Source organism: Scyliorhinus torazame, chromosome 4 (genome assembly GCF_047496885.1).
Source record: "Scyliorhinus torazame isolate Kashiwa2021f chromosome 4, sScyTor2.1, whole genome shotgun sequence".
NCBI lineage: Eukaryota > Metazoa > Chordata > Chondrichthyes > Carcharhiniformes > Scyliorhinidae > Scyliorhinus > Scyliorhinus torazame.
Genome location: NC_092710.1, coordinates 248,911,744 through 248,925,999, shown reverse-complemented (window position 1 = coordinate 248,925,999; position 14,256 = coordinate 248,911,744). Strand labels below are relative to the sequence as shown.

Here is a 14,256-nt window from a genome sequence, read left to right as displayed (position 1 = left end):
CACAAAATATTTTATCCACTAACAATGTAGTGTCTAATCTCCAGGATAGGCATCGGGCAACAAATCAATGAAGTGCGGGACATAGTCTGAAAAAGCGATTGCTGAGTACTCAGCTGCCACCACCAAAGGGAGGAGAACCCTATCCAAAACAAAAAAGTCAATACGGGAATATGCATGGTGGACATGTGAAAAAAAAGAGAAGCCTCTGTCATTGGAATGAAAAAAGCGCTAAGGATCACCATTGAATATAACCACACCCAAAAGAAAATCAAAACGATGCAAACAAAGACGTATCCTGAAACTAAAACCTACGTTTAACAGAAGCAAACACAACAAAAATTCCAAGTTCATTTGCTAAAAAACGACTATAATGAGCTACAACGAACCCTCCAAAACCACTCTCGAAAAGTATTTGTTTGCCTTGCTTTGATTTTCTTTTGGATGTGGTTATATTCAATGGTGATGATGTTTTGGGGAGGGGGGTTGGAGGTCGGGGTTAGTCTGCTAAGGGTGTCTGTTGGTTTTCCTTTGTCCAGTCTTAGGACTTGGCTTGGTGGCCACCTTGGGTGGATCTTGGTTTTGTCTTATTTATTACTCAGATGTGGGGAGGGGGGGAAGGATCCTTGGCACTTTTTTCATCCCAATGATAGAGGCTTCTCTTTTTTTACCTCCCAAGTTAGCAGGGAGACTCCTAACTGGAGAAAAATATATATATTTAAAATTACAAATCCCATTTAGCTTTAATGCTCCACTAGTGACTAAATGTCATGGCAAACAACAATGTTGAAACAATATATTGATGTTAAAATAAAACCCCATGTAGTAGAGAACCTCAAATCTAATTAAAGGCAATAATAACAAAACCCCGCCAAGAACAAAGAAGAAACAAAAAGAAATACAATGATCATCCGTCAACAGACTCAGAAACCAGATTACACAAGCACAACTTGTGCCTTTTAACAAAAGTCCACATTGCTGGTCAAAAAATAGTATTTTTCCTCAAACATGACTCTGAGATAAGCTGGATAGGCCATCCCAAACCACACTTCACTTGTGTATAGCGCGGCCTTCATTCCATTAAATGCAGCTCTTTTTTTCTCTAACTCCGCACTCATGTCCTGATACGGCCTATTGGAGCGGCCTTCCCACTTGAAACCACAGTGTTCCCTAGCCCATCGCAGAACCCTCTCTCTTTCTTTAAAACTGTGGAATCTAACGATCACTGCACACAGTGGATCTTCAGAACGAGGTTTCAGTCGAAGTGAGCAGTGGGCCCGGTCTAATTCAGCTGAGGATGCAAATTCACCCTCACATAGCATTTTGAGGAGCATGTCCGAGAAATAATCTGTGGGGTATGACCCTGGTGCCCCTCTGGCAACCCCACAATATGGATGTTCTGTCTCCTAGACCTGTTTTCCAGGCCATTCAATTTGGTTCTTAATGACTTATTGGTTTCAGCCACTAAAGTCAGGTCGGACTCCAGCACAGCAATCTGATCACAGTAGTCCGATGAAGCCACCTCCATGCTCTTAATCGTAATTCCATGGACTTTGACAGACTTACTAGTTTTTTCCAGAACCACAAGAATAGGGGCCAAGATCACTTTGATTGATCGTATGAGATCCTCCAACATGTTTTGTCGGTGTTTCTCTAACTCCTTCACCAAAATACTAGTGAGAACATCAGCTGTTAGTGCTGTGGACGGAGAGAAAGAAGCCGACTCCGCCATTTTACCTCCCATTGAGCCCAAAACCTTCCTAACTTTGAGAACTCTACCTTGATAACTTACATGCGTTTGAAAGAACAAAGAAAAGTACAGCACAGGAACAGGCCCTTCGGCCCATAACGCCTGTGCCGATCATGATGCCCTAACTAAAAAAAACCTTCTTGCCTTACTCGGTCCATATCCCTCTATTTCCTCCCTATTCATGTATCCATCCACATGCCTCTTAAATGTTACTAATGTGCCTGCTTCCACCACATTCTCTGGCAGCTCGTTCCAGGCACCCATCACTCTCTGCATGAAAATCTTACTCCGCACATCTCCCTTAAACTTTCCCCCTCTCACCTTGAACCTGTGCCTGCTTGTAATTGACACGTCCACCCTTGGAAAAAACCTCCGACTATCACCCTGTCTATGCCTCTCATAATTGTGTAGACCTCTATCAGGTCTCCCCTCAGCTTCCATCTTTCCAGTGAAAACAATCCTCGTTTATTTAACCTATCCTCATAGACCAGGCAACATCCTGGTGAACCTTCTTTGCACTCGCTCCAAAGCTTCCACATTCTTCCTATAATGTGCAATACTCCAAATGCAGCTAAACCCAGAATTTATATAGCTGCAACATGATTTCCCAACTCCTGTACTCAGTGCCCCGGCTGATGAAGGCAAGCATGCCATATGCCTTCTTAATCACCTTGGCCACCTGTGCTACTACTTTTAGGGAACTGTGGACCTGCATGCCCAGATTCCTCAATATGTTAATGTTCCTAAGGGTTCTGCCATTTACAGTATAATTCATACCTAGATTTGATCCTCCAAAATGCACCACCATGCATTTGTCCGGATTAAACTCCATCTGCCATTTCTATGCCCAAGTGTCCAATTTATCTCTATCCTGTTGTTCCTCTGACAATCCTCGGCACTATCAGCACTCAACCAATCATTGTGTCATCCGCAAACTTACTAATCAGACCACCCACATTTTCCTCCAGATCATTTATACATACCACAAACAACAGAGGTCCCAGAACTGATCCCTGCGGAACACCACTAACTACAGATATCCACTCATAAAAACACCCTTTCACCGCTGCTCTCCATCTTCTAGAACCAAGCCAGTTCTGTATCTATCTCGCCAGCGCACCCCAAATCCCATACGATTTTAGTTTCTGTACCAGTCTGCCATGTGGGATCTTGTCAAATGTTCTTGCTGCATCCAAGAAATAAATGACCTCTGGCGCCAAGAAAAAGGGCAAAATGATCAGTTCTCTAGTGGGAGCCTCTTCGTGCGCATCTTCCCTTTACTTCGTGCCACCACAAGTCCTCAAAACAATTCTCATGCATTGGCAGTTACATTTCAAAATGGTCAAAACTCAGTTGTTCTGGTTTGAAAGAATTGGATTATGTGTGTAATTATGAAAAGCTAATATTGTTACTTTATTGTGTATTCAAGATGTTGGAATGAAGGCTGGCGAAACTGAAATCAGAATAGATGTTAAGTAAAGATATTAAGGGTGGCACGGTGGTTAGCGCTGCTGCCTCACGGCGCCGAGGACCCGGGTTCAATCCCAGCCCCGGGTCACTGTCTGTGTTGAGTTTGCACATTCTCCCCGTGTCTGCATGGGTCTCACCCCACAACCCCAAGATGTACAGGGTAGGTAGATTGGCCATGCTAAATTGCCCCTTAATTGGGAAAAAAAGAATTGGGCACTTTAAATTATTTGCAAAAAGGGGGGAAAAAAGTAAAGGTATTACTTGTTTCACTGTAATCATTCTGAGTGTCACAGGAATGTGTTACAGGAATGATCAATGTATAACGCTACACACTTATTTATTAAAAACATTACATGCTGGGGGGGCCGGGGGGTGGGGAGTACATTACGCTGGGAAATCCATCTCAGGTGTTCACAGCTAAGGTCTTACCTGATAATTGTCCAGAAGGGCTAACTTCCCCTGGACAATTGTGCTGCCCTGCGATCCATTCCACAAAGTCTTTCAATTGCTAACTTCAGATGGTTCTGCCAGTTTTACACTCATAGTTAGTTTGAAAGAGTTACAAGGAAAAAAAATTACTTCTAGTTTCAGCGTAACTATTTTAAACACCAAGGTCCACCCAGGACCAACTTCCCCCAGGTCCAGCAATGTCTGACCATTCCCGGCATAACCCCCGACTCGGCTCATACCCCGACCCGAACCCGCACTCCTCCCATGTCTGATACCCCCACACAACACTGACCCCCCACCCACAGCGGAACCCCCCAACTAAGCACCCCATCCCCTATGCTATACCACACCCACCAATATAGGATTTCCACCACACCTCACCACCCCCCATGACCTGTCTCTCCTGACCCGACCCCACACCAGCCAGACCATTCCCTACTCGGCATCACACCTCAACGCCAATCCACACTCCCTCCCATGTCTGACCACATGCGAGCCCCACCAATGTCCAAATAGCCAACTCTCCAAATTTCCAAACTCCCCGATGCCTCTCCGATGTCCAAACAGCCCAACTCCCCCCAATGTCCCACTCTCCCCAATGTCCAACTCACCCCAATGTCCAACTCACCCCAATCTCCAACTCCCCCCCAATGTCCCACTCCCCCAATGTACAACTCCCCCCAATGTCCCACTCCCCCCATGTCCCATTCTCCCCCCATGTCCAACTCCCCCAAAGTCCAACTTCCCCCCAATGTCCAACTCCCCCAATGTCCAACTCCCCCCAATGTCCAACTCCCCCCAATGTCCACCTCCCCCCAATGTCCCACTCCCCCAATGTCCCACTCCCCCCAATGTCCCACTCCCCCCAATGTCCCACTCCCCCCAATGTGCAACTCCCCCCCCCATGGCCCATTCCCCCAATGTCCAACTCCCCCATGTCCCATTCTCCCCCAATGTCCAACTCCCCCAAAGTCCAACTCCCCCCAATGTCCCACTCCCCCAATGTCCCACTCCCCCCAATGTCCCACTCCCCCCAATGTCCCACTCCCACCAACGTGCAACTCCCCCCCATGTCCCATTCCCCCCAATGTCCAACTCCCCCCAATGTCCAACTCCCCCCAATGTCCACCTCCCCCCAATGTCCCACTCCCCCAATGTCCCACTCCCCCCAATGTCCCACTCCCCCCAATGTCCCACTCCCCCCAATGTGCAACTCCCCCCCCATGGCCCATTCCCCCCAATGTCCAACTCCCCCCAATGTCCCACTCCCCCATGTCCCATTCTCCCCCAATGTCCAACTCCCCCAAAGTCCAACTCCCCCCAATGTCCCACTCCCCCAATGTCCCACTCCCCCCAATGTCCCACTCCCCCCAATGTCCCACTCCCACCAACGTGCAACTCCCCCCCATGTCCCATTCCCCCCAATGTCCAACTCCCCCCAATGTCCAGCTCGCCCCAATGTCCAACTAACCTCAATGTCCAACTCACCCCAATGTCCCACTCCCCCAATGTCCAACTCTCCCCAATGTCCAACCCTCCCCCAATGTCCAACTCCCCCTCACTGTCCAACTTGCCCCAATGTCCAACTAACCCCAATGTCCAACTCCCTCCAATGTCCAACCCCCCCAATGTCCAACTCCCTCCAATGTCCACTCCCCCCAATGTCCAACTCCCCCCAATGTCCAACTCCCCCCAATGTCCAACTCTCCCCAATGTCCAACCCTCCCCCAATGTCCAACTCCCCCTCACTGTCCAACTTGCCCCAATGTCCAACTAACCCCAATGTCCAACTCCCTCCAATGTCCAACCCCCCCAATGTCCAACTCCCTCCAATGTCCACTCCCCCCAATGTCCAACTCCCCCCAATGTCCAACTCCCCCCAATGTCCAACTCTCCCCAATGTGCAACTCCCCCCAATGTGCAACTCCCCTGAATGTCCCACTCCCCCCCCCAATGTCCCACTCCCCCCCCAATGTCCCACTCCCCCCAATGTCCCACTCCCCCCAATGTGCAACTCCCCCCAATGTGCAACTCCCCTCAATGTCCCACTCCCCCCAATGTCCCACTCCCCCCCAATGTGCAACTCCACCCCATGTCCCACTCACCCCAATGTCCAACTCCCCCCATTGTCAACTCCCCCCAATGTCCCAATTCCCCCAATGTGCAACTCCCCTCCAATGCCCCACATCCCCCCCCAATGTGCAACACCCCCCATGTCCCACTCCCCCCAATGTGCAACTCCCCCCCCAATGTGCAACTCCCCCCATGTCCTACTTCCCCAATGTCCAACTCCCCCCCAATGTCCCACTCCCCCCCATGTCCCACTCCCCCCCCATGTCCCACTCCCCCAATGTCCCAACTCCCCCCAATGTCCCAACTCCCCCCCAATGTCCCAACTCCCCTCCAATGTCCGACTCCCTCCAATGTCCGACTCCCCCTCACGTCCGACTCCCTCCTCATGTCTGACTCCCCACTCATGTCTGATAGCCCCTCATCACATACTTGCCCCCCCCCAATCTCCGACTCCGCCCCCACCAAGTCCGCCTCCTCCCTCCCATCTCCTCCTCAGCCCCCAAGGTGCTGGTTTAGCACAGGGCTGAAGAGCCGGCTTTTAAAGCCGACCAAGGCAGACCAGCAGCGCGGGTTCAATTCCCGTACCAGCCTCCCCGAACAGTCGCCGGAATGTGGCGACTAGGGGCTTTTCACAGTAACTTCATTTGGAGCCTACTTGTGACAATAAACGATTTTCATTTCATTTTCATGTCCAGATTCCTCCCCAATATCCGGATGCCCCATGTCCCTACCTCCACATCCTATTGACTTAACATAGAAACTTACCTTTTTCCTTTCAAGGGACCTGTAAACTCACTTGCCTTACGTTAGCAAGTGCCGTAAAAAGGGGTGGGGGGATTCCTTTGCTCTGCTCATTTTACACTTCATCGCTGGACAGGGCGCGCTCAACTGCCTGACTCTCACCCAGTCAGGAAGTTCGGAGAGACTGATATTTTAGAATTTAGGCGCAGGTAAGTCAGTAGGCAGTGGAAATCCGCAGCTGGTTGCCACTCCGAGGAAGTAACCACCCTAAATACCAGCTAAAACATACAGCTCAGGCCATTGAAAATAAATGCCTTCAAATCCTTACAATTAGTTTGATTCAGTCTCATATTTATCCATTTAATGTAGCTTTGTAGTTAATGTTTTAAATATGTAACATTGTTTGAAAACTGTAGAGTGCATTAAGAACATTAATTTTGGAGACTGCTTATTTGCGAGGGCTGCAATGTGCAAAGCAGATCTGGATATAAGTATAGCTGAACCACATTAATGCCATTGCCTGAATTTATTTAAATGTAATAATCTACCATTTTTAAATGTTCTTTTTTCAGTTGCTCGATTAACTGATGACAAGGGTAAAAAGGCAATAATAATTCTAGTCAGAATTAAATATATTTACAGACGCGAACTTTCCTCTTTGCGTGTAGTGCACCTAATCCCGAGCTCTTCCTGTGATTTTAATAGATTTCAGATCATTTAAAACGGAGGCTTTAAACATGTGCAATTCTTGCTAACCAGCAGAAGTCATGTAGCATGCGATTGAAAGATTGCATTCTGTGCTATTGATGTTCAGAAATTCCTAACGTAATCCTTAAGGAACGCTCGTATCTCCAATTAAATTGGGAAACATTTGGCCGTTCGCGATTTAAAATGCCAAATTATTAATGTTTCAGTCATTGTTGATAATTAATGAGCTGGTGCTCCCTTAATACTTCCATCACTTTCACTATAGCAATAACGAGTAAAATACAGGAAAAAAAATCAATCACAAGCTCATCTTTGTGTAGTACAATAATCTGACTACCACTGCGCATAGATGTGGCAGTGTTGTGTTTATTGCATTGGCAATCCTTCACTCTGTACGGATATTTCAAGAGTAGATGTGACAGGTGACAGGGGGCATTTTAATTGAATTCTAATTTAGTTTGAAGCAACGGTTGCAAAGAAAAAACCCATCCTCGTGTGAGCATTGAAAATAAATTTAGATGTGATATTTCGAGTGGCTGTCAGATTCTCGATCGACATAGGTCTGCACCTTTGTTACACATTCAGGGCATTCCTTTTGAAGTGTTCCGTAGGTCTCACACAGAACGCAGCTATTTCCCAATAGCCTGTAAGTAAGTTCGTCAACACCCCTTTAAAAAAAACATTACTAAGCAAAATGTTTTGAAAGTTAAAATAAAATGATCCTTTCAAGATATCCTTCAAGTCAGTGTGTGAAAAAACAACTTTCTGGACTAGGCTGAGTAACATATTAATCCTACAATATTGTACAACCAATGCCTGACATTATCGCCTTATTCTTTTTTATGCATTGTTTGCTTTCATCTGCTCTCGTTATTCTATTCCGACCCGTTACACCTTACTCTGCTGTTTCTGATCTTTGGTTTCATTCTCTCGATTTATACTCGATATCTTATTTAATGTCTACCGACCAAACACTTCGATTGAGCTAATATGTACAAATCCATTAACCTGAAGTTGCTTGAATACACCTCTACCCGTCAGAATCATATTGTTTGACAAAAAGGATGACCGCTGAGATAAATAAAGTTTAGTTAAAGATTTGCTGTCTGTCCTCTTACTCGCCTCCCCCTGCCAAGCACTTACTTACAAATGTGAATTTAAAAAAAATGATTTTTTCTTGGCCAAGTTATTATTTCACAGAAACAGCCTGACTGAGAAATTAAACAGTAATGCATGAGGAGCCGAGTGTACTGGAACTTTACGTACTAATGATGAATTAATGTTATATTATAAGTTATATCATGGTTTCTTTGGGAAATGAGACCGAAGACTGAATCAATTCTCATTTTCCTCCCATTCCAAATGAAAGAAAACTGTATCTTTGCTGGAACAGTCATCAAGGCAGAATGTTTGATTGCAATTCATTACTGGTTCAATACAATAAGATGTAGAGGGCAACCATAAATTGAATAGGTGAGCAGAAAATCCCGATACTCCAGTAAATGTAGATGCAATGCGATGCAAGCAGAGCCAATTGGAGTGGTGGCCTAAAACCTATCCTAGAATTGAAAAGTACAGACCATGGAGCTCAGTGAAAGCATGAACTAACTCACTTTGCGCCCTCATATTTTCCTCTCTGTCTGTAAAATGCTCATTTTGAATGGCACCAACGTTATCATGTGCAAAGTGGCCAAGGTGAGATTATTCTCATACCACTATCACAGTGACTGGAAAGGTGGCGTTTTCTTCAAAACTCTCTGATGCCTTCATTTACAAGTTACTTTTTTCATTTTCACGATTCAGAATTTCCGATAAGTCACTGTATTGCTACACAATGGCTTCCTGCGGCGGCGGCCAGCGGGGGGGGGGGGGGGGGGGGGGGTGGTTGGAGAAGGAGAACTCACAACGATGGCCCAAAGCTACAGCCCTGGATTACCTTGCCGAGTTACCTGTCCACAAATAGTTAGTAGAATAGACTCGTCATTGAAAATGTGACATTAATAGATTAATTTGTAATAGAATTCCTTTCAGATTTATATATTGTGACCTTGAATTGACGTTTTAAACAAAAGGGAATTAAGCCAAATCACTTCACACTGTACCCCCACCCGCAGACAGGATCGTTAGGCAGAAATGAATATTCAAAATTGAAGAATGAAGTAAGGTTAAGATTAAGGATAATTTACAATGGCCTTAATAAAGTGAAATGATCGAAAATAACATTCCCAGTCGCTTGCAAATTTCTAAACATACATAAAATGATACACACATCTAGTACCTCTTTTAATCTTCATGATACATTAGTGAAATATAGAGAAAATACAGAGAAACAAAGGCAGACGGTCAACCGAAAACAAATAGTGCTTTGAAGATAGGCAAACACTATTGCAGACTTCATAGGGTTAAATTATTCCAGTGGTCTATATGAAAACTAATAACATGGCGGGCACGATAAACTATAATTCCTGCGTAGGATTTTAAGTAATTGGGCAGAATACAATATTGTTTCTCTCAATAACGCATCAGATATCACCGGAGAACTGCTCCATTTGGTTTTTGCGTCTATTGGCTTTTTGAGGTGGCTGGACTAAATGCATACATACATCCTTATGGGATCACATTTTATAAGATCGTTTCCTTTTACGATTTGGGAAGTTAAACAGACATTCAACTATATCGGCAGGGCTTTCGTTGGTAAATATATCCGTGTCAGAAATTAGAGACAAGGGCTGTTTAAAGTTGATTTATGTCTAACCGCTGACGATTTTACTTTATTTCACTTCATTGTTTCCCTTAGGTTTGAGACGACTTGATGAAGCGATCTTTGGTGTATCAGGAAAAATGAATTTCCTAATATGATAAGAGCTGAAAAACTCTAATGAAGTGCACTGTGCAAACGGCCCAATGAAAAGAGCGCAGCACGGCCAGGATTGGTTTTAATTCAGTTTGGAGCTCCCTGAAGCCACTCCCAGGACTGTTGCCTCAAAACATATTTCGTTAGTATCAAATCTTCGCCTTGACCTATTTGACTGGTCAGTTGTTTTCTAATTCGATACCGCAATAATCTTAGGGGTTTCTTAATGACCTCCCTAACTACTATTTTAATATAGATTTTTCCACACCATCTGTTGAATTATTGTTACTGGCGCACTCAGATATTAAATGTGACTTCATAACGGAATTTTTTGACAGGATTGTGCAATGTCAGAGGAACAGTAGGAGAACATTGTTCCCCCGGGGCTTTGTCCGCTTTTTATCCAGATGATGACTGATCCGTATCGCAACTCCATTTACCTTCCTTGATACCTTCAACTGAGAAAAACAATCTATTGTCTTACTTTTGGAGATTTCAGTGGATCCAGGGAGAAAGAGTTCCAGATTTCTACGTATTTCAGATTTCACAATAAAGAGCTCTAATTTGAAGATTATCTTTAGGTGTCAGCTATGGTTCAAGGGCAGCACTCATGTCTGAGTTAGAAAGCTTCCAGGCTGAAGTTGCACTCCGGAAGTCTGAGTACAAAGTTCAGCATGACACTCAAGGGCAGTTACTGAAGGACTGCTGCATTGTCAGAGGTGCTAACCTTTGGATGAGAAGTTAAACCTGTCCTTTCGTTGGCTGTTAAGAATTTGCCAGCACTACAGCAGGATAGTTCTCCCCAGTCGCCTGCCCTATATTTAACCCTCCAGCAATATCACTATAACACAGTATCTGGTCATTATCACGTGGCGGTGGAAGCTTGCTGTGCACAAATTAGTGGCCATATTTTCCTACTGCAATGACTACATGTCAAAAGTGTTTTGAGGTGTCATAAGATCGTGAAAGGTTGTATGCAAGTGTTTCTTTTCTTGTTTACCCCCCCCCCCCCTCCCCACACCTTTTTGTGGATTTCTCCACCATAGTTTATTTATATGAACTCTGCGGAATCACATTCTTTTAGATCGCTCATCAATCATCTGACCATTCTCAGCATAAATCCTCTGACTTCCACAGCCATCTTGACTACACTTATCCATCCCCCCACTTCCTGTAAGGATTCTATTCCATTTTCCAGAGGGAATTTCTCTGTCTCTATCGTTTCTGTTCTGATGATGTCAACTTCCATTCCAATATTTCCAACATAGATCCTTATTCCTACAGTGCAGAAGGAAGCAATTCAGCCCATCCAGTCTGCACCGACCCTGTGAAAAAGCACCTTACCGAGGCTCAGTCATCTACCCTATTCCCGTAACCCCGCCTAAGCTGCAGGTCATTGGACACTAAGGGAGAATTTTAGCATGGCCAATCTACCTAATCTGCACATCTTTGGACTGTGGGAGGAAACCAGAGCACCAAAATGAAACCCACGCAGACACAGAGAGAATGTGGAAGCTCCACACAGACAGTCACCCAAGCCGGAATTGAACCCGGGTCCCTGGTACTGTGCCACCGTGACGCCTGTTTCCTTCTCCCCAACCAAGGATTCACCTCCACTGTGGTTCTGAGGGCTTTCAACTGTGTCCATGCCATTTCTCACATGTGTTCCACCACCACCAGTGGCATGCCACCAAACACATCGTCCCCTCCCCTTTCAGCATCACAAAGGGATTTCTTCCTTTGTGACACTCTGGAACATTCTTCCATCATCCAAGACTCATTCCCCTTCCATCAATACTTTCCCATGCATGGACATGAGATGTAACTTTAGATATCATAGAATATCATAGAATTTACAGTGCAGAAGGAGGCCATTCGGCCCATCGAGCCTGCACCGGCTCTTGGAAAGAGCACCCTACCCAAGGTTAACACCTCCACCCTATCCCCATAACCCAGTAACCCCACCCAACACCAAGGGCAATTTTGGACACTAAGGGCAATTTATCATGGCCAATCCACCTAACCTGCACATCTTTGGACTGTGGGAGGAAACCGGAGCACCCGGAGGAAACCCACGCACACACCGGGAGGATGTGCAGACTCCGCACAGACAATGACCCAAGCCGGAATCGAACCTGGGACCCTGGAGCTGTGAAGCAATTGTACTATCCACAATGCTACCGTGCTGCCCCAAACTCCATTTTATCTTCTCCCTTTTCACTATCCAGGGGCCCAAACAATCCTTCCAGGTGAAAAAAGGAATTTATTTGTACCTTTGACAATTTAATATATGACATTTGCTGCTCATGAAACAGTCTCCACTACATTGGGTGGCTAAATGCAGATTGAGTGACCACTTTGCAGAATTTCTCTATTTAGTTTACAAGTGTGACCATGAGCTTCCAATCGTGTTGTTTTAATTCCCTGCCCCAACTCCATTTACATAGAAAATAGAAGCAGGAGGAGGCCATTCGGCCTTTTGAGCCTGCTCCTCCATTCATTATGATCATGGTGGATCATTAAGTTCAATACCCTGATCCCGTCTTCCCCCCCATATCCCTTTAGTCTCAAGAGCTATACCTAATTCCTTCGTGAAATTACACAACGTTTTGGCCTCAACTACTTTCTGTGGTAGTGGCTTCTCATTCCTCAAACTCTTACGCTGTTCCATTAAAGCTCAAAATAAGCTTAAGGAACTGCGTCTTATGATTAGATAATTTATTTACAGCCTTCTGGACTCAACATTGAATTCAACTATTTCTGCCCACATTTTTCAGATGGTAATTGTCTGCAATGATTCTATTTTCTCAAGGTTTTTGTTTTATATTGTTTCTTTACTTTATTATTACCACTTTTTGCCACATTATCCCTTTTGTCATTTAATCCCTCCTATCTCCCACCCTCCTCAACTGTTCCTTTTTTTACCCTCCCCGTTTCCTTTATCTTTACTTCAAATCTGTTAGTTTTAACAATTCACTGTCCTCAAACATTAACTTTGTTGCTCTCTCCTCAGTTGCTGCCTGACCTGGGCATTTCCAGCATCTTCTGTTTTTATTTCAGATTGCAAGCATCTGCAGTATTTTGCTTTTATCGAAATTCCAAACTGGTTTATACAACCTGTTTTCACAACTAACCCCTTTAAGCCTCATTGTAACTGGTGAATCTGCACCACTACCGCCCCTAAAAGGTCAATCCTGCACAGATTTCCCCTGGTGCGGGATCCAAGTCTCATTGAAGCCAGCACTCCAGATGGGATCTGATATGAGCGCCGCGTACAACTAGGGAACTTCTTGTCTGATCCAATTGTGTTGTCAAACCATCTTGAAGAGTCTTTTTGTCAGGCTCTTCTTGATATATTTTCACATCAAATCAATTCTTTCCTTTAAATCACCCGGTTGTTTCAAACGAAGATTAAAGAAAAAAGATTCCCCCACCCCCCGTTCTTTACCTGGTGATGCGAGGTCCATGCACGGCCGAGTACGTCCTCCTGGCCGCCTGCACGCCACCACCGCCGACCAGCCGGCCAGTGGCGCGGCTGTAACTGGCCGAGCGATGTCGCGCTTGGCGACGAGGTGGGGACGGGCTGGACACCCGCACGCGGTATGAGGTGCTGCTGCTGCCGCAATCCTCAAAGTGGCGGCGGTAAGAGGACATCCTTTCCGGGCTGCGACTCATCGTGGTTGACTGGTGACTGCTGTTTCCTTTAGTGCGGGTTGATGCTGTGCAACTTCCTGAGGCAGCAGAAGGACATTTTATACACTCCCTTCAAATGCCAAATCAGCGCATGAGACTTTTTTTTTGGGTCCCCCCCCCCCACCAAGTTCAATATGTAGGCAGGCCTTCTCCCTTAATATTTGTCAAAGTTGTGTGAAGCGGCACAAAAGAATGCACAATCTTAAAATAGAGCGTTTAAGCAATTAGACACCGCGTTGATGTAATCCTTGTGGATGGAGCTGAAGCACAGAAAGTGGAGCATTTGCACTTTCCAACATAAATGTATTTAATTAGCTACAATCAAATATCGCCGCAATACTTTCCCCTTGCTGGAGTCTTTGTGTTAAAAGTTTGTTAGTTATTTCGAAAGACAAGTATTGGTAATTTATCCTCAGAAAATATATAGCATTTCTGCCGGAAAGACATTTTGTATCAGAATGTTGACTCTTAACGTGATGTAATCAAATTAACGAGATCTTAGTGGACATCTAATTAGATG

At 45.2% G+C, this 14,256-nt stretch overlaps 1 protein-coding gene across 2 annotated transcripts in view; it reads right to left on the bottom strand.

Annotated features, from left to right (window-relative positions):
* LOC140410873 (desmin) overlaps nucleotides 1–13,786 on the bottom strand; it is an 85,673-nt gene extending 71,887 nt beyond the window's left edge. Inside the window, exon 1 of one of the 2 annotated variants that reach the window (XM_072499610.1) lies at nucleotides 13,492–13,786. In XM_072499610.1, the coding sequence (XP_072355711.1) occupies nucleotides 13,492–13,718 (227 nt within the window). In that variant the 5' untranslated portion in view covers nucleotides 13,719–13,786. The remainder of the gene's footprint in view (nucleotides 1–13,491) is intronic. The other variant, XM_072499609.1, reaches the window with a different exon arrangement.
* Nucleotides 13,787–14,256: the final 470 nt, after the last annotated feature.